The 25,058-nt window shown below is 34.3% G+C and overlaps 3 protein-coding genes across 7 annotated transcripts; 1 reads left to right on the top strand and 2 right to left on the bottom strand.

Moving 5' to 3' along the window:
- Window positions 1-2,903: 2,903 nt before the first annotated feature.
- LOC100786432 (deSI-like protein At4g17486) lies at window positions 2,904-6,031 on the bottom strand. Its single transcript, XM_003550156.3, has 3 exons — window positions 5,431-6,031; window positions 4,584-4,871; window positions 2,904-3,926 (listed from the first exon to the last, which is right to left on the bottom strand). Exons 1-3 carry the CDS (start codon window positions 5,567-5,569, stop codon window positions 3,703-3,705), a joined length of 651 nt encoding a protein of 216 aa, XP_003550204.1. The 5' UTR covers window positions 5,570-6,031; the 3' UTR covers window positions 2,904-3,702.
- Window positions 6,032-9,644: 3,613 nt separating this feature from the next.
- Window positions 9,645-18,555, top strand: LOC100786969 (uncharacterized protein At2g39795, mitochondrial). Of its 5 annotated transcripts, none has more exons than XM_006601114.4 (4): window positions 9,645-9,933; window positions 10,069-10,397; window positions 16,359-16,522; window positions 18,171-18,555. In XM_006601114.4, the coding sequence occupies exons 1-3, from the start codon at window positions 9,718-9,720 to the stop codon at window positions 16,516-16,518; spliced, it is 705 nt and encodes a 234-aa protein (XP_006601177.1). In that variant the 5' UTR covers window positions 9,645-9,717; the 3' UTR covers window positions 16,519-16,522; window positions 18,171-18,555. The 5 variants fall into 5 exon arrangements, with proteins under 5 accessions (XP_006601177.1, XP_040867375.1, XP_006601178.1 ...); XM_041011441.1 differs by having other exon boundaries at window positions 18,412-18,555; XM_006601115.3 differs by lacking the exon at window positions 18,171-18,555 and adding an exon at window positions 17,320-17,885.
- Window positions 18,556-23,094: 4,539 nt separating this feature from the next.
- Window positions 23,095-24,551, bottom strand: LOC100820461 (zinc finger protein 3). Its single transcript, XM_003549261.5, has one exon. It carries the CDS (start codon window positions 24,549-24,551, stop codon window positions 23,565-23,567), a length of 987 nt encoding a protein of 328 aa, XP_003549309.1. The 3' UTR covers window positions 23,095-23,564.
- Window positions 24,552-25,058: the final 507 nt, after the last annotated feature.

A 25,058-nucleotide genomic window follows, 5' to 3' on the forward strand; every position in this document is an offset into this window, starting at 1 on the left:
ACTTCCAATAATTTCTGAAAAAAGTACTACCATACCTTTTTTTATAAAAAATTATTGACATTATATTTTAAAACGACAATGTAAACTAGAAAAAAAAATCTATTTTTATTATTTGATTTGATTGTCGGCAAATGGGATAAGTAACACATGCGTGGTCGACAAGTACCACTCAGCATCAACCTGAACATTAAAAATAAAACACTCTTTTTGCTAAGAAATTGTACACCCTAGCTACCGAAACATAGGACCCTTTTTTTTGGTACTTGAACATTGGACCCTTTACTTTCTGTGTCTTGAGCGATAAGAACTATACATCTTAGTACATGTACCGTATCATGAAGTTTATCTTATACATTGTGAATGTAAACTGTTGGAGATCTCATGATAATGATACAGTGATTTTTTTTTTTTTTTGTGTGTGAGTGATATAATGATATGACTAAAATAATATAAGTAGAGAGTAATTTTTTATCTCATGAGCTAAGTTTTTGGTACTAATTGTTATTCTAGAACTTCTTAAATTATTTGGAAATCTCCTCCTCATTTGTTAACTCATAAGATTAAATTAGACTTAAACCTTAAATTATAATAAATTATTTTTTTGTTTGGTATATCGTTTGCAATGGAATTGAGTTATTATTATTACTAATAATAATGCATGTTACTGAAGCCTTTATATATTGTGTAAAATATGAAGAATTTATTCATTTTATCGATAAAGTAATTTTTTTTAAAAAAAATTGTCACCTTTATATATTGAATCCTTTTTTTTTCAACTTCCTTTTTTCTTCACGACTGAAATTCAAAATTTTGTTTGAAGCATTCAAACTCAATTTTCACTTGAATCAGCCTATATAATATTTGATAAATTAAGTTTTATTTACAAAGGTGTTTCACAAAATCATGATTTGATTTTTTTAACTCGATTTTAAGTTCCAGATCATTAGTTTTTATGCATGCCAAACCATAATAAATTTAAGTATAAGTGAAAAGGAAAATATTTCTCTATTTGACCAAACAACATTAAGTATAACTCTTACTCGCACTTAATATATTGGTCCATCCGTGTCTCGTGTCTCGTGGACCTTACGAGCTTAATTTAAAAAAAAACTACAATTTTAAAATAAATATTTTTTTAAAAAAAAAATTATCAATTACACTCAATTATATATATTTTTAAAAAGTCTTAATAAATCTAACAAATAATCCATTATAAAATTTTTAACACAATCAAATAAATTTTCAACATAAATACAAAGAAATTTTAAATTAAACTTTTAGGATTAATTGAGTTTGGGTTGGACTTGACGGGTGGTTGCAGATTTGTGGACTTACCTACGGATCCCGTGATCCAAACTCGCACCGTCCACAGATTATGCGGGACAACATAATCATGATTTCTTAAAAAAATGTAATCCGTGACCCACATGGACCTCAGTCCCACGGATCAGTCTATGAACTTGAACCTCTTTATCTAACCATAATAATAATTTGATATGAAACAAACATAACGTTATAAAAAAGAATTGCAAATGATTTAGAAAACGTGAAAACTCTAGTTGATGTTTTGAGACTAATTTGGAAAAAAAATCTTCTCAATAGTTTACAATCATCTCGATCTAATTTAATAAAAAAATTAAATTCAACAATAGTCCCACTCGTTATATATTGATAATGTAATAGTTCTCCATTGTTGGATTCTTACTCCAAAACAGTTACAAAGTAATGAATAAGAAAAGAACGCGGAAGGTGCGACATGTGAGGACATGATTTCAAAATCAAAAAAGAAAGAAAAAAGGCTTGTTGGTTGTTATGCTTTCACGCGAAGTTTAGCATCATGCATGTCCAAAGCAAGCATGGGAAAGCAAATAATAATGTGGTGCCTTATCCTTTACACTACTGCCACAGGCCAAAATACAACGGAGCAAAGGAAAGAGTGTGTGGATGGAGGGAGACACATGCTAATGTTATCTGCTTCAATAGTGAGACTACCTGTGGATTTTCAATTTTTGTTATTGGAAGAGTTGAGATGATTTTTTCTCCTTATGGTCGAATTATTTCTCTATTATTTTATTTCCCTCCAATTTGGGGGAATGAGATTGAACATGAATTTTGTTCTATTATATCGTAATCAAGATTTTAAATTACAATTGCAGTTACGATTTCGTTGCACTTTTGTATATCATGGAAGATGGTTGACAAATATAGTCAATGCAATCACACTTCAAAAACTTTAACGTTATGGCCAAAATCATAGTTACGATCTGTTTTCTAAATTTGTGATCATAACGTATCTGAACAATGGAATAAAGGTTTGCATTCCATTATGTTCTATTTCACTATGTTCCTTTTAGATTCATTAAACTTCATCTTATCTCCACCAATAAAAAAAATAAGCAAAGTACTTTATAGTTGGAGAGAGGAGACAACATCCAAATGAGAGGATTACTGGTTAGAGGGAGGACTGATCGTGATAATATATGGATTTGGATCTTATTATGTTGTCAAGTAACAAAATATTATATTGAAAAAAGATTTTTTTTTTATCAAATATAATTAGGGAACCTCATGATAAATAATATCTCTGAAACTTTAGTCTTTAGCTGAATTGAATGCCGTTGTGTGATCTATGAGTAATTTATATATAACCAACCTCATCTAATGAAATATAACTTTGTCATTATAATATAATTAGTGGGTCCTACAACTAACCATGGCAAGTCCTTATCTGATACAGATTATCTCTTTTTTTTCTCTAATATGATCATATAATGTGAGAAGATCCAAACTCATGATATATGATCGGGTAGGCATAAAGTGCCCCAATTGGTAAGCCATTTATGTCATGCCAACTCATCTGTGATTACTCAACTAATTAACATAAAAAAGAATAAACACACTGATACCAACTTAAGGAGATTACATATACACATCCTCCTCACGGATGCTTATAAAATTACAGCTCTCAAATTCTACCTAATTGAGGTGGCAGCTAACTCTATTAGCTGCATCTTTCTCTACCTATAATATTGCTTTGCATTTAATAATACATTGGCAGCAGCAACCATCAAGCAACAAATCCATGCCAACTCCACTGCGTGAAAAGATAATAATAAACCCTTGCATAATAATAGAAGGTCCAAGGACTAATTTGGATTTGAGTGTCCAGAAAGCAAAGTTAACTCAATTTCAAGCTAATTTGGTCTCTGAAACACAGCATCCCCAAATTTTCTGTTTCTTTTAACATTTCGTACTTTGCATTTGCATATCACTGTTGAAAAGAGAACCCTGATTAGGTTCAGCTAACTACTCTTTATTGCCCTCATACACACCATCTCTCTTTTATTTCCTGTCTTGCATTATTTTGAGCTTCAGCAAATGTAACACTATCCTTACACATTGAACACATTACTATATATGCTCTACATCAGCGGTAACATAGATAAATCTCAATTCAGACTAAAAATCTAGAAATGAAGACCCTTTCTGTTCACCGAAGAAAGCAACCGCTTAAAAAGAAGAGACAATGCAACCATTTCATTTTTTTTTTTTGCCATTGCCTCACAACTAAAGGTATACATACAACAGAACAGAAAGACAGGGCAGATGAAAAAGTTGCTTCTCTACCCCTCTTTGGTTGGTTACATGATTCTAACAGCCTATATATATTTCGGAGTTTGGACTTCGACTCCTGTCAAAGCTTTACTTTACGGTTAAGGTTGAGGACGGAGAAGCATTAATTACAGAAGATGGAGGAAGGCAATGTCTTTGGCTACTGGACAATGTAGGATTGGGTGAAGCCTCGTACCTGCTCGACTGGCTTCTCATTTTCTTCTTTTCTCCTCCTTCTTGAACCCTGTCTATTGTAACTTGGCGAACCTTTGTTTCATTTAGGCTAGGTGGAAGAACACAGTTGCAGAGAAAACCTTCATATTGAGAAACAAAACTTACCATTAGAAATCATGAAATGCTTGGTAGTTGTTTTCTTTTTTCTTTATCACAAGATGCAGCGCAGGAACATGAGAAATTTGCATGTGCCATTTATGACATAACAAGTACATGTTAAATGGGAACAGCTGCAGTGTAGTAAAACAGCCAGAGATTTAAATGTTGTAGGCATTAAGCATTAAACCTACTGGCAAAACTGTCACCTAATGCATGTGGTGAAGAATTCTTATTCAATATATGATTTTCATATTTATATCCAACTGAACAAACAAGTATTCAATCCTTTATTTATAACACTCAAATTTTAACAGTCATGGCCACATAACTACATATTGCTTGGTCATGGTTGATATGCGAAAAGAAGCAAGCAAATTCTCTAGTCCAGAGCTTATATTACTTAAATTTTGAACGAGGATGAAGAGGGTTTGTGTCACTCTAGAATCTAGAGGTGAGGTATCACATGGATCCTTCAAAACATCATCTTTTTCAGATAGGAAAAAATTCATGATGAAGTATCCATTACCACAATTGTCATAGCTTCTTGCAAATCTCATAAACAACTGAATGAAAAATCAACTCATACAAACATGATCAAGAAAACAGCTAATCACAACACACTTTCCTATATCCTTTACCGAGTCTAGCAAGCCGATTCACCCATCGAGGAATAGACTTTCCCGTTAATCTGACACAAACATCTTCGCAGAAGTGGTTGCAATTTTTCTGGATAAGGTGGTAGGTGTTCCCAGAATACTCTTCAGCCAGCCTCTCCATGAACGCGCGAACATCCTTCGGCCCCATATCCGTTGATCCAATGAAAATTGATTTCCTGAAGGTGAATCCAGGGCAGTGTCTAGGCTCCACTTCAAAAATCCCAGTCGTGTCGCGTTCGTGTGCTCCAAATCCATATTCAACCCCATGAACTACAAAAAACAAAGAATCAAAGTTACTAAACCAGTTCCCAATCACCAAAACCATCACAACAACAAATACACCGCACCATAGTATTAGACTAATAGTACATTAGAATAAACATAATGAAACACACATCATATCAAACAACAACAAAATCTACATCAGTGTGGTTTCAGTATTTTCCCCAACTCAAAATCTAGCTCAATCAGAATTTCAATAATTACATCAAAATTGAAATTAAATTAAAATTCAAGTAACCCAACAAACTATATAGCATTCAATTGATTTAAAAAAACATAGATAATTTCATTTTATTCCATTAGAGTTAGGTAAAAAATCGTTAATGGCGTCATCATATTACTACTATTTTTTTAATTAACATTACACGGCCCATTTTAAATTTCATTAAAAATATTTAAACTTTATAAAAACTAACCAATTCCAAGGATCTGAATTCAAATTGGTTATGCCCAATCACCGAAATTTTGTTCAATTCATTCAATAGCAAAGGAAATTGAAGATAAAAAAAATACCAAAAAAAAAAAAAAAACTAACGGGGTTGGTTACCTTGAACACCAGAATGGTAAACTCCGAGGCCAAGCCAATAAGCGTAACCGTTAATTGGGGTTAGGTCGTAGACGTTAAGGTAAACCGGGTTCAAACCGGGTTTTTTCTTGCGCGGCACCGGAACCAGTTTACACAACATTATGGAATGGAATACGATATTGTTGTTGTTGTTGTTGTTTTCTTTTTCTTTTTCTTTTTTGATTTCGCAGGTTGTGGCTTTTGGGCTATATGGGTGTGTGATATGATATGTTCGGAGGGAAATGAGGAAAATCTAGAGAAAATTCAAGGGCAAAATGGGAAGAAGGAAAAGAGAGTGGCCCTTGAAATTTTCTCTGATTTTGCTTTGGTGATCCTAAATACCTAATTGTTCTTGCTTCTTCTTCTTCTTCTCATTATATGATTGATGCTATGTGTTTTTTTCCCCTTCGCTTTCGGAACACGGAGAAGAAGAGAATCTTGCAGTGTGCTTTGCTCCCTGCCTTAGCTTTTATTCATTTTTTTTTTTTCTCTTGGTGGTGCCCATTATGCATTATTTATTGTTTCGGGAAAGTAATCATCACGAGTAAAGATTTTAAGTAGTATTTGCTTTTTATTCAATCTGTATATAATCCATTTTCTCATTTAGAGATGTGTATACTACTTCCATCATTTGAGAAGTATAGATATCCCTTTTTATAACCATTAAAATAGGTTAAACATTCATGTTTTATTCATGATTAATTTCTAGTGAAAGATTTCTCTTATCATTTTTAATAGGATTTTCTTTCTAAAATACATAATTAAAAAGAAATTTCTCATATCAAACATCATCAGTCATATTTTTAATGAAAATTAATTATTAGTAAAATTATTATATACTTTACGCTTATAATATGATAATAAAAAATAAATAAATTATTTCTTATATTAATTATTTTTACTAAAATACTCTTATGTGAATTAGAGAAAATATCTCTTTAATCATTATTCTCTCTTTTTATATTAAGTAATGAGAAAATTAATATTATTAACTAAATTAATTATGTATATAAAAACGAATATTGTATTCACTTAAAATAAAATAAATAATACAGATATTATATCAATAATCTAATCATAAATTATTATATATAATTTTTTAACAATTACCTTAAAAATATTTTTAAAATGATTTTTTATTAAATTTATTTTAGACCACATGTGTGCTTGGTGGTGATTTTTTATTAATTGATGATATAAAAATAATGTATGTCTCTTAACCTGTTTAAAATAACTTTATTTGTTATTATTCTTGTTTGTCATAATTACTACTATTGATTGGCTATATGTCAATTATATTTATAGAAAATTGTATATAGACTTGATTTATTTTGACCCGTAAAGAAAAGGCACGACTTATTTTGTTAAAATTTAGAGTGGTGTTCTGATTGCTATTGACTCCGACGCGTTAAATTTTAAATTTTAATCAATTGTAAATTGTTCCTTTCTGTCTCTTACAAATAATTATTCTTAAATTTTAATAAATTGTGCAATTTGTTATATTAGTAAATAAAGAAAAAAATGTGTGTGTATATATATATATATATATATATATATATATTAATTCTATTAATGCAATTATTATATTAAAGCTTTTATCTTAACCACGAAATTAATCTTATAATTTAATATCTAATATATTATTTAAAACAAATAAATTTATATAATTATTTTATACATTTATGAATATTCAAATTGTCTAAAATTTAATATATATATATATATATATATATATATATATATATATATATATATATATATATATATATATATATATATATATACACACATAAATAAATTTAATTTTTTTATAAATTATTTAAAACACAATTTTATCTTAAGTTTAATCATAGTCTCCCTCTATCTACTAGCGGAAATACAAACGTTACCACGGTTATGTGTCTACATTTTTGTTGTCCTATTACATTTTTAATGTGCTAAATTTGATTTATATTAATGTATATATTAATTTTAGTTTGATAATTTGTAGTTATATACAACATATGTTCAATAAATTTTTATATAATATGTATATGCAGAAGATAAACATTGATATATTGTACAAATTAATTTTATATAATAGAAAATGCATTCGGTAAATTTTTAGGTATTTGCATTTTTATTGTACTAAAGTATTATTGTAATTATTATATATGTGTATGGTTGTGATTGTGATAGCCATGTATTTTTAATAAAAATAAATTAAGATTAATATATAGGTCATATTATAAATTAAAAAATATATAATTTCTCATATGGATGACACGTCAAATTAAGACATAATATATAATCTAGAAAGGTACAAAAGTTTTTTTTAAAAGATAGCAAAAAACTTTGGGAGCTTAATTAGCAAATTGATAGGTTTTTAAATCCAAAAATATTATTACTTTAAGTGAGAGAGTATGTAATTAACAAAGGATAAAATGGGGTTGGTAAAAATGGAGACCAAAATGGTAAGAAAAAATTATATCCTCTTTATCTATTGATATAGATGATAGATAAATAGATTTATGACTAACTTACTCATGATAAATGTTAAGGATAGAGATAAATTGAACATGAGTGATGTTTGTTTAAGTATTTAATCCTATATTCTTAAATCATTCAAAACATAAAAGAGGTTTTGTTGATTTTTTTCATGGAAATTTATGCACAATGATATTTTTCTAATATCTATTTTATGTTATATTAGTTGATGTTTACTTTTAAAATAATCAGGTGATATTTGTTAATTATTTGATTGGATTAAGTTGTTTATTCAAATTTTTAATGATGAATAATTAAATAAACCACTATTTTAAAATTGTCTTTTTTATAAAAAAAAATTTCAAACTACTCCACTAATCTGTTTTTGGCTTTTTTTTTTAAAAAACCCTCTATTTATTTAAAAACTGACATTTTTTATTTTAAATTTTTGAACTACTATTGTTTAAAAAATTTCATTTTTTATTTTAAAATTTTAAGGTGTTTGGTTTAGTTGTTTTCTGTTTTTATTTTCACTGGAAATAGAAATTGATGATGAAAATGTGTTTGGTTGGATTTCTGTTTTCATTTTCAATGAAAATATTTTTCCAAACGAACCAAAAATTAGAAATAATAAAATCTCGTTTTGAGTGTTTTCAGTTGAAACAGGAAGCTCATTTTGGATAAAATGAAAACGCACGGGCAATGAATGTAATTTTAAGCAAATCTAAAAATACAATTCCTTTTGAAAATGCATTTTCAGTGTTTTATTTCTTGAAAAAAGAAAACAAGAAGTTAAATCAAACATGTTTTGAAAATTCTAATCTTTTGAGAATGAAAACAGTTTTTAGAAAATAAAAACAGAAAATGAAAATGCAAATCAAATACACCCTAACTTACTATATGAAAAATCCTCTCCCTCTCTCTCTTTTTAAAATTTTAAAACGCTAAACTACTAAATATTTTTTTTAACTTTTGTATTTCAAACTATTCCACTACTCTCTTGACTTCTTAAATGAACTACTATTATTTGAAAACTGTCAAATTTACCACTTGTTTGAATATGAACCTTAACAAAACAGAACTTGTTGCAATAAAATGGTTGTAGGAGAGTGAGATAAAAAGAGATTGAACACATGAATTTTGCTCGTGCTTGACTCTCTGTGTTGTCCAATTGGAAGAATGATGGTGTTGTGGTTATAGTCGAAGGCTAAAGTAGTGGAAACGGTCACTAATCAAATTTGACTCTTTATAATATGCTATTGATTTTATACAAAGTGCAGAATGAAGACCAAAGTAGTTACAAAAAAATATAGATTATTAAGTACATATTAAGGGCAAAAGTGGAAAGTTAAAGTGGAGACCAATGTACAGTTACAATACCTGTATTGCCTTTGTCTATCTTATAGAGTAATAGATTATAGATAGATACACATAATCATCTTTCCGTTATTGCAATATAGGGGTGTAAAAATAAATGTAACTAAAACACGATTCAGTGCATATTCAATAAAATGGAATATAGTTTTATACCCTTATGTTACAATAATGGAAATATGATTTCATAGTAATTTTTTTCGCATTTCAAAAAGTATAACGAAAATACGGTTTTATTGTATAATGTAATCATATTTCCGTCGAGAGGATATTTCTGGAATTTCATAAAATTGTATCCACTCGATAGGTAGTGAGAATAGCAAATGTGGAAGGTCTGAGGCCCACTCTTCTGAATAGTAGAACAGAACATAGAATGTGATGATACTGGCTGGGGAGCAACGATAGAGGCGCCACTCTTCAGCCTTCACAATGGCTTCTTCTCTCATTCGAACGCTCCAAAGAGCTTCTACATCGCTCATTCGAACCCCGAGAGTGTCAAGCGCATGCTTTGCCACGTCGCGTGTCGGAGCCAGAACCTACGCAGCAGAACCAGAACCCGCGACCAAATCGCCCTTTGATTCCAACATCATACGAATTCTCCGAAACGAAATCGAGTATCAAGAAGAATACGCTCCTCCACACCAGGTTAACACTAATCTTATTTCATTCTATAATATCTAACCGTTTATATGAACCCATGTTTTCATTAGAGCAAAAGTTTTAATTTTTAGAATACCCAAAAAAAAAAAAGTTTTAATTTTTATTTGGTAATTTTTGCAGCCTGAGACTCAATTCAATTCGTTTACGGTTGAAGAGCGACGTGGGGAGCAAGTGGTCACAATTAAGGGAAAATTTGGGGAATTTGAGGATGTTAAAATTGAGGCTACCATGTTTGATTGGTGTGAGCATGTTCCTGCGTGTGGAGATGATAGTTCTGGGGTAAATATGCGTCTTCACCTTAGTTTAATTGTGGACATAGCAAAAGGGGATGGTGACAGTGAGTTAGAGTTTGTGTGCTCGGCGTGGCCGGATTGTTTGAATGTTGAGAAAGTTTACATGTTAAGGCGTGGCCGGATGGCGGCTAGGCCTTACGTTGGACCTGATTTCAGGTTTGGAAAATGGCATTAACTGTTTTGATTATGTTCATTGCTTCACTGGCCAAATGTTTTGTGTTTAGTGTGTTGTGTCCTATGTCGGTTAAAAGGTTTTAAATTGCGGTCATGATTTTGTTGTGATTCTTGATATTATGGACAAATGAGGCCATGATTGACGATGCAATGTGGTCGTGGAAGCCAAGGTTTTATGTTAGCAATCTCAAGCCCAATAGACCCAAGAGATACTCCACGAGGCCCAAATACCTCAGCGACTTCGTGTAATTTCTCCCAGCCAGATAGTGACAAGGAACAGAATCATCCGCTAGCACTACACCAGATTCCTGTCCCTCCTTGCTGCAGCATTTTGCCATTCTGTTATAGCATTAGCGATTCTGTTAGAATATTTAGCCGACAAGTCTGTTAGTGGCAATTGTTGATGATTACAGCTGGCCCTTGCTCTGTAACGGCCTTTATCCCTGTAATTCAGTATAAATAACAATCAACATCAATGAAATGAAATGAGGCAGGCAGAATCCAAATTACTCTTATTCATCTTTGTTAATTTCCTTAGTTATTAGCTTAGAACCATAACAACTGGTCCGACCTGCTACCACCGTCATGTCGGAACATAACACATGGCAAGCCACCATTGAACGGCTCGACGAGGCCGTAGCCAAACTCACACAGAGCCACCACTCACTCTCGCAGAACCAAACTGCCCTCTCCCAAGCCCAACACGACATGAACGCCAAGATGGATTCCCTACTAGAACCTCTTGTTGCCCTTACCCCGATACCCTCATCTCCAACCCCACCCAGTAGCTCACGGCCACATATGAAACTAGAAGTCCCTTGTTTTGACGGTAGTGATCCTATGGGATGGATATTCAAAATAACTCGGTTTTTTGATTATCAGAACATTCTAGATCAAGAGAAACTTATCGTTGCCGGCTTTTACATGGAAGGTGCCGCTCTCACTTGGTACCAATGGATGTACCATAACGGCTTCCTCACCACTTGGCCTGCCTTGCTCCAGGCACTTGAATCCCATTTCGCGCTTTCTTTTTATGATGACCCTCACGGCGCCCTCTTCAAGCTTCAACAACGTGGCACTGTCAAGGAGTACTTGACGGAGTTTGAACGCCTAGCAAACCGCACCGTCGGTCTAGCTCCTCCGTTCCTTCTCAGTTGCTTCATCTTAGGCTTACTTTCGGAACTACGACACGAGGTCCAAGCCCTTCAACCCTTATCTCTCCCTCAGGCAATAGCCTTGGCTAGACTCCAGGAGGACAAGCTCCACGATCGCCGTTGTGGCCCTCGTCCTTTCTCCCTTCCGCCCCAAACAGTCACATTACCCACAAACCCCTATCCCTTACCTTCGACCAAGCTCCCTTTTAAACGTCTCTCATCGAAAGAAATGGCTGTTCGCCGCGATAAGGGCTTGTGCTATACCACTACGATGACAAGTGGGTTACGGGCCACCGTTGCAAGCCATCCCTTCATCTCCTTATTGTCGATGACGAAGGCGATACCCCAACTCTTTCTTCTCTTCCTGACGATTTGCCTGACCAATTACTTCCTCATGTTAGCATGAATGCTTTAGCAGGGCTCTTGGCGCCAGAAACTTTTCGGATTTACGGTGCCGTGAACCATCACAGGGTTGTCATTTTGGTGGACAGCGGCAACACCCATAACTTTATTCAAACTAGGGTTGCTAGATTTCTGAACCTCAAGCACTCACCCACCAACCCATTACGGGTTATGGTTGGAAATGGAAACGTCCTTGAATGTGATTCCGTTTGCCCTTCATTTTCTCTCGCCGTTCAGGGTCACCTCTTTCCAGCGGATCTCTTCAACCTCCCTATCACTGGTGCCGATATTGTCCTAGGGATTCAATGGTTAAAAGCCCTTGGACCAGTCACTGCTGATTATTCGCATTTAACAATGACCTTCTCATATTTGGGCCAACGTGTTACCCTTAATGCTGATGTCCCTTTGCTAATTACACCAGCGTCGGCCCAACAACTGCGCTGTTATGCGCAAACCCAGAGCATTGTTGTCCTCTTCCACCTAATCCCACTCACACCCCCAACCCAACTAGTACCAACCCAAGTACCTGATGCCTCTTCTTCCTCACCAGAACTACACACTCTCCTCTCTTTGTTTGACCATCTCTTTCACGAACCCACCACCCTACCACCACCTCGAAACATCACTCATCACATACACCTTCTCCCAAACACAAACCCAGTAAACATCAAACCCTACCGCTACCCTTATTATCAAAAGTCTGAGCTCGAAAAGCAAGTCACTTCTATGCTTGAGGCCAGTTTGATACAACCGAGCCAGAGTCCATTCTCTTCGCCGATTCTCCTCATGAAAAAGAAGGACGGTTGCTGGCGGTGCTTTGTAGACTACAGAGCACTCAACGACATCACTGTAAAGGATCGCTTCTCCATGCCCACCATTGATGAACTCCTTGATGAATTGGCCAGGCATCGTGGTTCTCTAAGCTCGATTTATGACAAGGGTTCCACCAAATTCGGGTAGCTCTTGCGGATGTGCATAAGACAGCTTTCAGGACTCACGAGGGTCACTATGAGTTCAAGGTGATGCCCTTTGGCCTCTGCAACGCTCCGTCAACCTTTCAGGCCACCATGAATGGCCTCTTTCAGCCATTTCTATGGAAATTCGCTGCCGTCTTCTTTGACGACATTCTCGTCTATAGCACTTCCCTTGTCTTACACCTTGATCACCTCAAGACCATATTCGCGACATTATCATAGAGCAAGTTTTTCCTCAGCCGCTCAAAATGTCTTTTCTCACAAGAACGCATTCACTATCTCGGACATATTGTATCGGCTCAAGGGGTTGCACTTGACCCTGATAAAATTCAAATCATGCTCAACTGGCCTTTACCAACATCGTCCACGACATTGCACGGATTCCTCGGGCTAACAGGATTTTACCGCAAATTTATCAGAGGCTATGCTTAGGTCGCTGGCCCGCTGACGGCTTTGCTATGTGAGGACCAATTCTGTTGGAATCCAAATGCCCAACAGGTTTTCAACTTGTTGAAGCAACTCATGACCACGACCTCTGTTTTAGCCACTCCGGACTTCATTGTCCCCTTTGTCGTGGAATCAGACTCTTCAACTCAGGCCATGGGCGCTGTCCTCATCCAACGTTCACACCCCATAGCCTTTTTCAGTAAATTGTTTTGTCCCAGACTCCAACGAGCCTCCGCTTATGTTAGGGAACTTATCGCAATTACAGCCGCGGTCCGCAAATGGCAGCACTATCTCCTCGGCCACCACTTCATCATTCTTACTGATCATCGTAGCTTGAAAGATCTCATGGCTCAGGTTATTCAAATCCCAGAGCAAACAGTACCTATATAAACTTCCTGGGTATGATTACTCCATTCAATACAAATCCGGCCCTGCCAACATTGTTGTTGATGCTCTTTCACGCATCCCTTCACCCTCTGCAGATCAATTGTTGTCTTTGTCGGTCCCAAACTTCGATTTTCTGGACAAACTTCAACAATCCCTGCATGACAATGTTGAATATAAAGAACTATTTCAGAGGATCCACAATGACCCCTCCTCTCAACCCGAGTTCACCATTCACAGGGACCTTCTCTTTTCTGGTGGCTAAATCTGGCTCCCTCCCAATTTTCCTTTTTCCAAGGTTTTACTCTAAGAATTTCATGCCACCCCCCTAGGTGGTCATATGGGGGTTTCTAAAACCATCCATCATCTTCAAGAAAATTTCATTTGGCCAGGAATGCGTTCCGACGTTCGTAAGTTGATATCACAATGCCACACTTGCCAACAAATGAAATATGAGACCAAGCGCCCCGCTGGTTTGCTCCAACCTCTCCCTGTCCCTTCTGCAATATGAGAGGATTTATCTTTGGACTTTATCACGGGTCTTCCATCCTCACAAAATTACACGGTTATTTTGGTGGTTGTTGACAGATGCACCAAGGGCGTCCATTTCGGTGCCTTACCCTCACAGTACACTGCCTTCAAAGTCGCATCCCTGTTTCTAGACAATCTGCAAGTTGCATGGATTCTCTCGCAATCTCATCTCGGATCGTGACCCACTTTTTTATTAGCGCTTTCTGGCGGGAACTCTTTCGCCTATGCGGCACACAGCTCCGAATGAGCACGACTTATCATCCCCAAATAGACGGCCAAGCGGAGGTGCTCAACTGCGTCCTAGAGCAATACCTCCGTTCCTTTGTCCATGACCGCCCTTCTCAATGGTTCAAGCACCTTGCCCTCACAGAGTGGTCCTACAACACCTCTATACATTCAGGAACCGGCATTTCACCTTTTGAAGCTACCTACGGGAAGCCACCACCGTCCATACCACAGTATCTCCAGGGCACTTCTCGAGTTGCCGTCGTCGATGACATCTTAACTACCCGCACCAAACTTCATGCTACCTTACGCCGCCGCTTACACAAGGCCTAGGCATCCATTAAGCAGGCAGCGGACGCTCATTGGCGCAATGTTCAGTTCTGGGTCAACGAATGGGTTTATGTTTTCCTCCGTCCCCATCGTCAAACTTCAGTAGCGCCCACCTACAACAAGCTCTCCAAACATTTCTTTGGGCCTTTTCGCATCGGAACGAATTGGTTCCGTAGCTTATTGACTGAAGTTACCTGAATCTTCAAAGATTCATCCCGTTTTTCACGTCTCAAAACTATAACATCACTGTGGCCCCACACCAACTCTTCCGGACATGGTTAAGAAGTTGGGAAAATGATTTTGGGATAAACTACAACCACTGGTCGAGTAATCTTAGATCAGGGTTTATGTATTAGTTGAGGATAGCACAATATAACAGCAGTAGAAAATATATTCATTTTTGTATCCAGCTTTTGGTTTCTACCAAGACTACATTAAGTCTGTTTTGAAACCAATTGTCTGCTTTATTAATCTGTACACTTTGTACCTCTGGTACTTAGATCAATATATATTTATCTTTGCTGATAAAAAAAAAAAAACTCTTCTGGGATCACTACCGTTGCTTACCGTGGGAAATGACCCCGTCATCCAACCAATGTCCATAGTGGATTGGAAATGGGATTTTTCTACCTCCCCTCCAACGAAGCTGGTGTTGGTCCGATGGGAAGGCGCTGCACCCGAGGATACCACCTGGGAAGACTGGGAACAACTCTGGACTTCCTACGACCTTGAGGACAAGGTCTTTCTCCCGGATGGAGGTGATGTGAACAATCTCGAGCCCAATAGACCCAAGATATACTCCACGAGGTCCAAATACCTCAGTGACTTCGTGTAATTTCTCCCAGCCAGATAGTGACAAGGCACAGAATCATCTGCTAGCACTACACCAGATTGCTGTCCCTCTTGCTGCTGCATTTTGCCATTCTGTTATAGCATTAGCGATTCTGTTAGAATATTTAGCTGACAAATCTGTTAGTGGCAATTGTTGATGATTACAGCTGGCCCTTGCTCTGTAATGGGCTTTATCCCCGTAATTCAGTATAAATAACAATCAACATCAATGAAATGAGGCAGGCAGAATCCAAATTACTCTTATTCATCTTTGTTAATTTCCTTAGTTATTAGCTTAGAACCATAACATTTTAAATTGTGGTTGCAGTTGTGGTTTTGTTGTGATCCGTAGTAATATTGTGGGAAATTGTAGACAAATGCGGCGGTTACAAAATTGTGGTTGTGATGCGGTTGGTGAGAGCCAAAAATCCTTGACTTTGTAGCCAAAATTGCGGTTGCAAACTGTAGTTTAAAACCTTGGTGGAGGCACATAAACGTTCATGTTGCAGCCATAGTTGCGGTTGTGAACCATATTTTAAAACCTGTCAGTAATGTGACTTTGAATTAATGAGAACTTGTGTGAAAGACCTAGATATTTTGAAGTTATTTGGTTACTTGAAGTTGGTTTGCTATTGATTCTTGTGTGTTTTGGTTTTCGATTTCAGGGATTTGAAGGCTAAAGTTCAGGAGAAGTTTTACGAGTACTTGGATGTGAGGGGAGTGAATAATGAGCTTGCAGTTTTCTTGCATGAATATATGATGAACAAGGATAGAATTGAGCTTCTGCGGTGGATGGATAGTCTCAAGTCTTTTATGGAAAGATAGATTGGTAAGCTTTGCATTTGGCAATTAGGAATTGATGTGAACACTAAGTTTTGACATTAGCATTTGGTATCAATTTATTTATTTGATTGGAATGCACCTTAAGAATGCTGTGCATTAGGAGGCAAGGATAGGAAATAATAGAGGCTCTGTTTCCTTTTGTGGTTGTATGATGAATAAATGATGAACAATGATAGAATTAAACTTCTAGAGTGGATGAATTGTTTCAAGTCTTTTGAAAAGTAGACAGGTAAATCTTGAAACTGAGAGTTGATGTAAACATTTCCAAGTTTTGCCAATGTAGGAATTAATTTCTGTAGAAATTCATTGGATTTATAATGTTTGCATCGTTTTCCTTCTTTGTTACAATCATGTAAAATAATATAAGAATGTTGAGCAATACGAGTCTTATATGTGCATTGCAGTTTTCATACATATTTTTGGAGCTTTTAGTGGACAAAGTTTAGAAAATTATCAGAAAATTTAGCAATAACAGATAAAATTGTGAATTTGTATTTTAGGTTTAGAAGTGGTTGTACTAGTGATGCTAAATACACTGTAAATTAGTGTCATAAATGTAGAGCTTTTGCCTGACATGGTGTTATGAGTAAGGTAAGACAAGCCTAATGTCTCCTATCCTCAGGAGTAATAACCTATTTTGTTTTTTCTATTTTGTAATGCCCTTGCATTTATGTTCGGTATTCACAATCTGTTTTCCATTCTTCATTGTGCTTTATTTGGTGATTGACGAGCATATAATGTGTTGTGATTGGTCATACACTCATTAGACGACATATCTTTTAGGTTTTGCGCCATTCGTGTCTTTGTGCTCGTGTGAGGCCTAAACTAAGTGATGTTTTTTCTAAGTTTGCTAATTTGTGGAATGAAGGATGCTTTATGGTGGAAGTGGTTGGTAACTTCAGATCGGGCTGTGTCCACCTTGACATTATTTAATTCTTGGTGTCTTCTGCATCTTGTAGCATCCCATTTTGGTAGGACTTGTAATTGCTTGATGTCTTAGCCTTAGGTCATGATTTGTTGGGATATTGTTTAACATGTGTTTCCATAACTCTTCATTTTAGATAGCACTTTCCATATAAAGCACTATTTGAAGGAGAAATCAGATAGTGCTTTCCTATGGATGCATTATGTTAATAAATAAACTAGATAGTGCTTTTTAATCAAGCGTTGTGCCTATTTGTGTAACTTTCTTTTAAATGACAATAATTCAAGCATAGCACTTTCCAAAGAAAGCATATGTAATGCTTAAACTTGGATAATGCCTTTCTAAAGCAGCGCTATCTAAAAGACTAGTGTTTTCTTTTTTTCCAATAACGCTTTCTTCCAGAAGCACTATCTTGATTGTGTTATATGAATGCATTTCTGGTGTAGTGATTTCCCTTTTGTTTTACATCTTGTTTAAGCTTCTGGTTCTGATGGAAAGTTCATCAATTTCACCATCTTCATTTTTAAAATCATCTAGTGATTCTTTAGCTTTTAGGGCAATGGATGAGAGATGTGCTTTGTATGAAGAAATCTCATGAAAGCATACCCCAAGATGTTCTTTCAAGAACATCTACTTCTGAGCTTGAAAAATTTATAATGTTCTTTGTATGAGAGATGCTCCAACAATGTCTTCATTTTGGAAAATGCAGAGCATTTCAGCGGACACACCTTTTGGCATATTGGTTGGATCCCTTGTTGAGTGTAAAAACAAATGGTGAAACACCAATGGTCAGACTATTTGAACAACCAAACTTCACCATAACTTGTAATTAAGCTGTTGAAGAACCAATTGTCAAGGTTCATCACTCATTGGATTCTTTCTAAATGGAAATAGGAAATTCCTAGCTAAAATTGAGATTTTTCTCACGAACCAGAATTTCAAATGTGTAGCCATTATTTCACTTAAAGACCTGAAAAGCTTTGGATAGGTGTTTGACAAGGCAAAAGAGTTTGGAGCAGAGTGGTTTCGGAGAGTGGTGGTGAGAAAAGACAGCAACTCATTTGACCATGGTTTGAAATTGATGAGATTAGCCATTGTTTTAGCTTTTAATTTTTTGGTATCTTTTTTATCTGTGCTTATTATGTTGGTGGTGTTCTTCAACCCCATTACGGCTCTGTGCTTTCAGAACATAAATACCAGAGCTTCCAGATTCCATTATAAGAAAAAAAAAGTTACATAAGGAAAAGCTTTAGGGAAGGTGAAGCAGTGACCTCATTTCATAAGTAGTCCTTTGTTTCTATATGGTTTTATACCAATGGCTTGTTTATAGTGCTATAGGCCCATAACTAACAATATTTATCATACAAGGAACTAACACGCACAAGAATAATTTATGTCTGTTCAAACAAAGGATGCCATTTCCTATGTGGTGGTTGTAACTTGTTAGAGCCTTGATCTTGGAAAAGATTTCCACTTTTAAATATGTTAAGACAATCACTCCTTGATCTATTAAGCCTTGAACCTTGTATTTCTCACTCAAGCAAGTATGGAAGAAAGAGTGGAGAGAGTGTGACTAGTAGATCACGGCAGTAAAAGAAAATGAAGGAGATTGAGTTTTTATTTTACTTGGAGGAAATTTTGATTTTGATTTTGATTTTTTTATGTAGAAATTTAGTTTTAGATAAGCTAACATTTAATGGTGATTTGATTATTTTTTTTTTCATATTTATTTAATTATTAAAATATTCAATTAGGTCGCTTAATTGTTTAGAATGACTAAACTTGAATAATAAATAGTCTTTGAAATGACTAAACTTTAAAAAGAAATCAATAAAATAGAGACTCGAGACATGTGTGGGAGAGAGGCGCTGCCGCAAACGTCGAGAGGCCCACGTCAGAGAGAGCGCCACCGTAAACACAAAGAGGGCCTGGGGAGAGTGATTTTAGGCGTTAGTTTTAGGGTTTCAATTTTAGGCGTTAAAGGAGAGAGTGAGAGGCTGAGTGTTAAGTGTTAAGTTTATGGTTTTAGTCTTAGTGTAAGATGGTATGTAAGTGTCTTTTTCATAGAAGTTTAAACTTAAACTACATGTCGTATTAGAGTCCTATAATAATTAAACTAATAAGTGTGGTTCGATTTTTGCATATTGAATCGAAAATTGAACCAAACCGCTTTGTTTTGGGGAAAACAAAAATAAACCAAACCATCTGGCGTCCTTCAATTTTTCTGCAATTTATGATTTTTTGGGTTGATTTTTAATTTTATGTTCCATTTGGTTTGATTTTGAATATCCCTAATAATTTTGTTTTAAAAAATTAAGAGTCCTGATTATATATTTTAATGATTAAGAAATTAATTAAACTTTAAATTATAATTAAAGAATCAAATATATAATCAAGTCTTATCTATTTGCATTTATTTATGTACATGAAGGAAGGTTCCTTCCACGACTTGAACCTAGCAATTAATGACTCATGGTATATAAAAATGTTTCTTTGCTATATCCATTGATTTTTTTATTTAATTATATGTTTATCTATATCTAATTGTGTTTGGGCTAACTATAGGTACGTTTTGGGCTGTAATTTCATTCAGCCCATATAAAAAAGTAGTACAAAAGTTTTATTCTAATTTTATAAATTTATTTTATATATACTTATTCTATTAATTTTATATTATTTTATTCAAATAATTATGTTACTTATCTAAATTAATTGTTAGATTCTAAAATTATTGATATCAATTAAATTTCTATTATTTACTTAAAAAAATTACTTACATAACTTCTTTCTAAAATGTGGATAGGTTTTTAGAACACTGTTCAAGTTTTTACCGTCTTCTACGAGTATTTTTTTTGTCTTTTTCTTTTCTTTCTATATTTTGATAATTTTTCTTCAAGTTTGAAAACACTGTGTAATCAGAAAATGGTTGTTCGGTGTCGATGACTTTAAACTCATAAGCAAAGAATAATCATTGACCTCCAGGAGTTTAAACTCATAAGCGATCTGAGGGTTGTTCGATGTTGGAGTGCAAAAAATGTAGGTGTTGATACTGATTATTCTTCGCTTATGAGTTTGAACTGATGTGAAATTTTAGAGAAAATGATCCTTATGCTCCAAAATAGAAGACATGCCCTCCTATTGAAGAACTAGCACAGTGAATTGGGTCATAATACCCTTCACTTACCTTCTCCTTCAAACTTGGAAAGCTTGTACCTTTCTTATGAACTATGCTTCAAATTTTATTGGTAGACCATTCAACAAGACCCCATGATAGGTTGGAGAGAAACTAATGCCGGAAAGAATACAAAAGAAATTGGTAAACCGTAAACAATTGCCTCTGATGGAGGCGCATAGTGGCCAAATACAAAGGTTATTGTGGAGAGGGTTAGGTGAGGAATAATCTAGTATGAAGGGTATAAGATAAAATGTGATGCACCATAAACCACACGGATTAGTGTTGCATCGTTGTTTCTACTCAAAGTTATAATATAATTAAGAATATATTTCTCTAAACTTTTTTTTAATATATATTTCTCTAAATTTTTCTTATGTTTAAAAATATATACACCGTAACACTAAGTGTGTGATTAATTAGTATACAATTGTGTCAACTTAATCAATGATTTTAAGCTCGACGTCTTGAGTATGTAACTGATATTTAAAGAAAGAGTTTGACTATGTGTAAAAATTATTATTGATTCGAGCTGAATTATTTTTCATGTATAAATTTGTAAATTTTTCTTATAGTCAATCAATTAAAAATAATCATTAATATTATTTTTAAAAGTTATTATAAAAATTAATATATAAAATTATTATATATATATATATATATATTATTTTATTGTTAAATGATAATATAAAATTAATAATGTGAAACTTTTTTTACCGATAATATGTAATCTATTTTGTCAATATTATATTGTTTGGATAAAAATATATATATGAACGTTCCATACGAAAAGCCAGCTGTACGAATCCATGACAAAACTAGGTGTTTTCATTTAATTGGTTAGATACTAAAAAAAATGAAAGAAGTAGTAATAATATCATTAACATGTGCACTTGTAAATCGAACTAAAAAGACAAAAAGTTAAGTTTCGTGTGGGAACAGAAGCAGATAAAATAAAGAGTAATTAGTTCATGCTGCTCCTGCAGTATATGATATTTTAAATTTTCATCTAAATATATATGTGATAAATTTATTAATCTTAATAATAATTATTTTAAAATTTATACTCAACATAATTTTTAATTAATTGCATAAAAATTAAACTTCAAAATAAAACCTCTTAACACTATCAAACTTAATGTTATTCTAACTTAACAAGTGAGTTTGTTTTTTTTTAAAATCATATATATTTTTTATTATAAATAATTATGTTTGAGTCAAATATAATTCTTATAAATGGTAAAATTATTTTTTTAAGTATTCAAAAAAAATATTATTTATAATAATCTTATTCAGTTTAAACAATATTTTCTCTTATTAAAAATATTGGTTGTCGCTAAAAACAACTTAGGGGATGCATAATAAATGTTCTCGGAAATGAGCCATCTGAAAACAAGTTTGTACTAACTACTTTGCACACAACTGTTCGAATGGGACGGCAGGCCTAGGGTTTTAATTGATGACTAACAGCCACGTTTGCTAATTATTAGTTAAACCCAAAGGCTTTTGTCCTTCCTACATTGGGGTCACTAGACATGTTATTTATACTTTAAAATATAAAACACACGAATCTTTCCTAGATTTGAGGCCACTCTTGATGATAGAGACCTAGTACATGAACCCCATGTAGGATAAAAATACCTTCGTATTCTAAAACCAATATATTATTGCAAGTCTTATTCTGCTGCTCCATGTATGGACAGACAAACCGTGTGGTTTATTTTATCCCGATATTTTATGTTCATAATGTTATCCGGTTCCCAAACCCACCAGTTAGGTCTTTGTTGTAATGAGAGAATTTAAGTATTTATTAATATGTACTCACTTTGCCATTATTGGTTCTTAATTGCATTGCCCTTCCAATAAGTACATTTTATCAAATCTTATTGTCCCACTCCGTGAAGAGGAATAACCCCATTTTAATTTTTTTTATATTTTTAAATTATTTTTTTTGAAGATATTGTAATACCCACTTGAAATGCATTATTTCTGCATGCATTATGAAATATGTGGAACGATGAATTGTGCTTTATAAATTAATCATCATAAATGCTATTTATTGTGTCATGTTTTGAAACAACATATAAAATTATGCAACAAATTAGCATCAAACATATGAATCAACTGATAGATTATTTCAGCTTAACATAATATTTAAGGTTCAAATCGTGAATATGTAATTACAAAAAATACTTAGAGAAATTTTTTTATTAGCCATAACAATTCTATCCGATTCGAATAGGATTACGTCTAGTGAAAGTGAAAAATACATGTGATATTAAAAAAATGATTATGTAACAGAGATCTGTACACACACCCATGGAGCATGAAGTATTCACAAAAGGGTAGCAATCCATTCCCTTTTCAATTATTTTACAGATAAAATTTTAAAATTGAGCTACATGAAAATGGAAATAACCGTGACACATTCTAATTCAGTCTTGAGATTGGTCGACAAGAGTTTTTGGAGCTCGAAAAGAAACCCTTCATTAGATTTACTTGTATCTATTGACAGAATAGGGGAAAAAGTGATATGAGGAAGAAAAGGACTCATCAACAACTTTAAGATTTCAACTCAATAAAGCACCCGACCTAACAGGAGTTGAATGATTCTGAAGTAGTCATTTACAAGAAAATTAAAGAACTTGGATCCTCCCATAATCAAATTTACACAAATGTTATTTCACACTGGGAAAAATAAGTTTGGCAAAATCTTAACTATACTAATTAATCTACAATTACTCATATCATCGATGCAAAGACTATATAAATAAGGCCAAGACCATCTAATGTTAAGAGTTGCGGTCATGCAGTTTCATCGCGATCCTTGACATCGTGGGAAATTGCAGTCACAATTGTGATCACGATGTGGTCTCTGAGAGTCCAAAAACCTTGACGGTTCGAGCTGAAATCGCGGCTTTGGTTCAGACTTCAGAGCTTGAGGGACAAATCAAGGTGCTTCATTTCTTCTTGATTAGTAGTAGTCTTCAAACAAGTTCCACCACTAGCCACACATCCACCGATTTCTTTATTACTGGCTGCAGAATTCAACATGGTATTACTACTATTAACTATTATTTCAAACCTACCAACACTGCTTTGTGATGCTGATAATGCTGATTTTGTTCTGTGATGAAAATCTGGCACAGCAAGCTTTGCTATTCCGGGTTGTTGATCAATGATTGGCCTTGACCAACCATGATGGTGTGCATAAGAGCCTCCAAAACCATTCACATGATGATGATGAGAAGAAGAAGAAGGCTTCTGGATCAAGGAGTGTGCCTGAATTCCAAGAGTTCCTCTATTGCTATGATAAAGAGGTAGAGAAGCCATGCTTGCAAAACGATTGTTGTTGTTGTTGTTGTTGTTATGATGCAAAAGGGGAAGGCCAAAGGCCATAATCTGAGATCCAAACCTGTGTCCTCTCTTTGCAATTGACCTCTCTCTCTTGTGTGCATTTTGGTGGCCACCTAGTGCTTGTGAACTGTAGAACTTTCTGTGGCAGTAGTTGCAAGAGAACACTCTAGGCTCAGTAGCATCAGAATTACCAAGAGGGTTTGTTGTTGTTGTTGTTGTTGTTTCTGATGAAGAATTTGCATTATCGGATGATGACCCCGCATCCAAACAAGTGATAAGGTTGAGTTCTGGTCCTTCTTCTAGAGTGCATGATTCATCTTCACCACCTGAGATAATATTCAGATCCAAAAGGGTAACACTAACATGCTGCTTTTTTGGCTCCTTATTTTCTAATTCCTCTTCTAATTCCTCAACACATAGCTGTTTCTTCTTTTCATGTGGATGCTGAAGTGGGGTACTTGGACTTGGGGGAGCCTCTGGTGGAGGAGCAGAAGAAGAGAAGATGCTTGAACTTGTCGGTCTGTCACAAAAGCATGGCTCCTTCATGCTTAGTCCTTCCATTGCTAGCTGCAGAGTACTTTCTTGTTTGTTAGGTTAAGGAATTTTAATTTGTTGATTCTTCACATTTTAAATGGATAAAAGTAGGATATATATTGGAGAGAGACACTTGTTTTTTGCTTTTATTTTATTTGTATGTCTACACTATCATGCACACTAGCTAGGTAACCCTATTTAGGTTAGAAATATTTATACTATAATGGGATAATTGATTCTATCAATATAGATTTTTTTTTCCTTCTTCTCATAAGCCTCAAAATTAAAAACTTTATTTAAAGAAAATCAACTAATGTCTAAAAATAGACAAATGCTTCATTTTGATTATTAATTATCCAATATATGGATGTGGAATAAGCATTACAACAAACAATAATGATGTTTCTACATCTATATATATATATATATATATATATATATATATATATATATATATATATATATATATATATATATTCATATCTCTTTCCTTCTATTTTTTTTAGCATATCATGTTATTTAATACATCTTGCA

This window comes from Glycine max, chromosome 17 (assembly GCF_000004515.6).
Source record: "Glycine max cultivar Williams 82 chromosome 17, Glycine_max_v4.0, whole genome shotgun sequence".
Lineage (NCBI taxonomy): Eukaryota > Viridiplantae > Streptophyta > Magnoliopsida > Fabales > Fabaceae > Glycine > Glycine max.

Bases quoted from the DNA above. Each gene is read 5' to 3' on its own strand.
- LOC100786969 (XM_006601114.4), top strand. From the start codon at position 9,718: ATGGCTTCTTCTCTCATTCGAACGCTCCAAAGAGCTTCTACATCGCTC. The intron at 9,934-10,068 runs GTTAACACTAAT...TAATTTTTGCAG, and splicing joins AATACGCTCCTCCACACCAG to CCTGAGACTCAATTCAATTC. The intron at 10,398-16,358 runs GTTTGGAAAATG...TTTCGATTTCAG, and splicing joins TACGTTGGACCTGATTTCAG to GGATTTGAAGGCTAAAGTTC.
- LOC100786432 (XM_003550156.3), bottom strand. From the start codon at position 5,569: ATGTTGTGTAAACTGGTTCCGGTGCCGCGCAAGAAAAAACCCGGTTTG. The intron at 4,872-5,430 runs GTAACCAACCCC...TGTTTTTTGTAG, and splicing joins TTACCATTCTGGTGTTCAAG to TTCATGGGGTTGAATATGGA. The intron at 3,927-4,583 runs GTAAAGGATATA...CTCAATATGAAG, and splicing joins GAATCGGCTTGCTAGACTCG to GTTTTCTCTGCAACTGTGTT.
- LOC100820461 (XM_003549261.5), bottom strand. From the start codon at position 24,551: ATGGAAGGACTAAGCATGAAGGAGCCATGCTTTTGTGACAGACCGACA.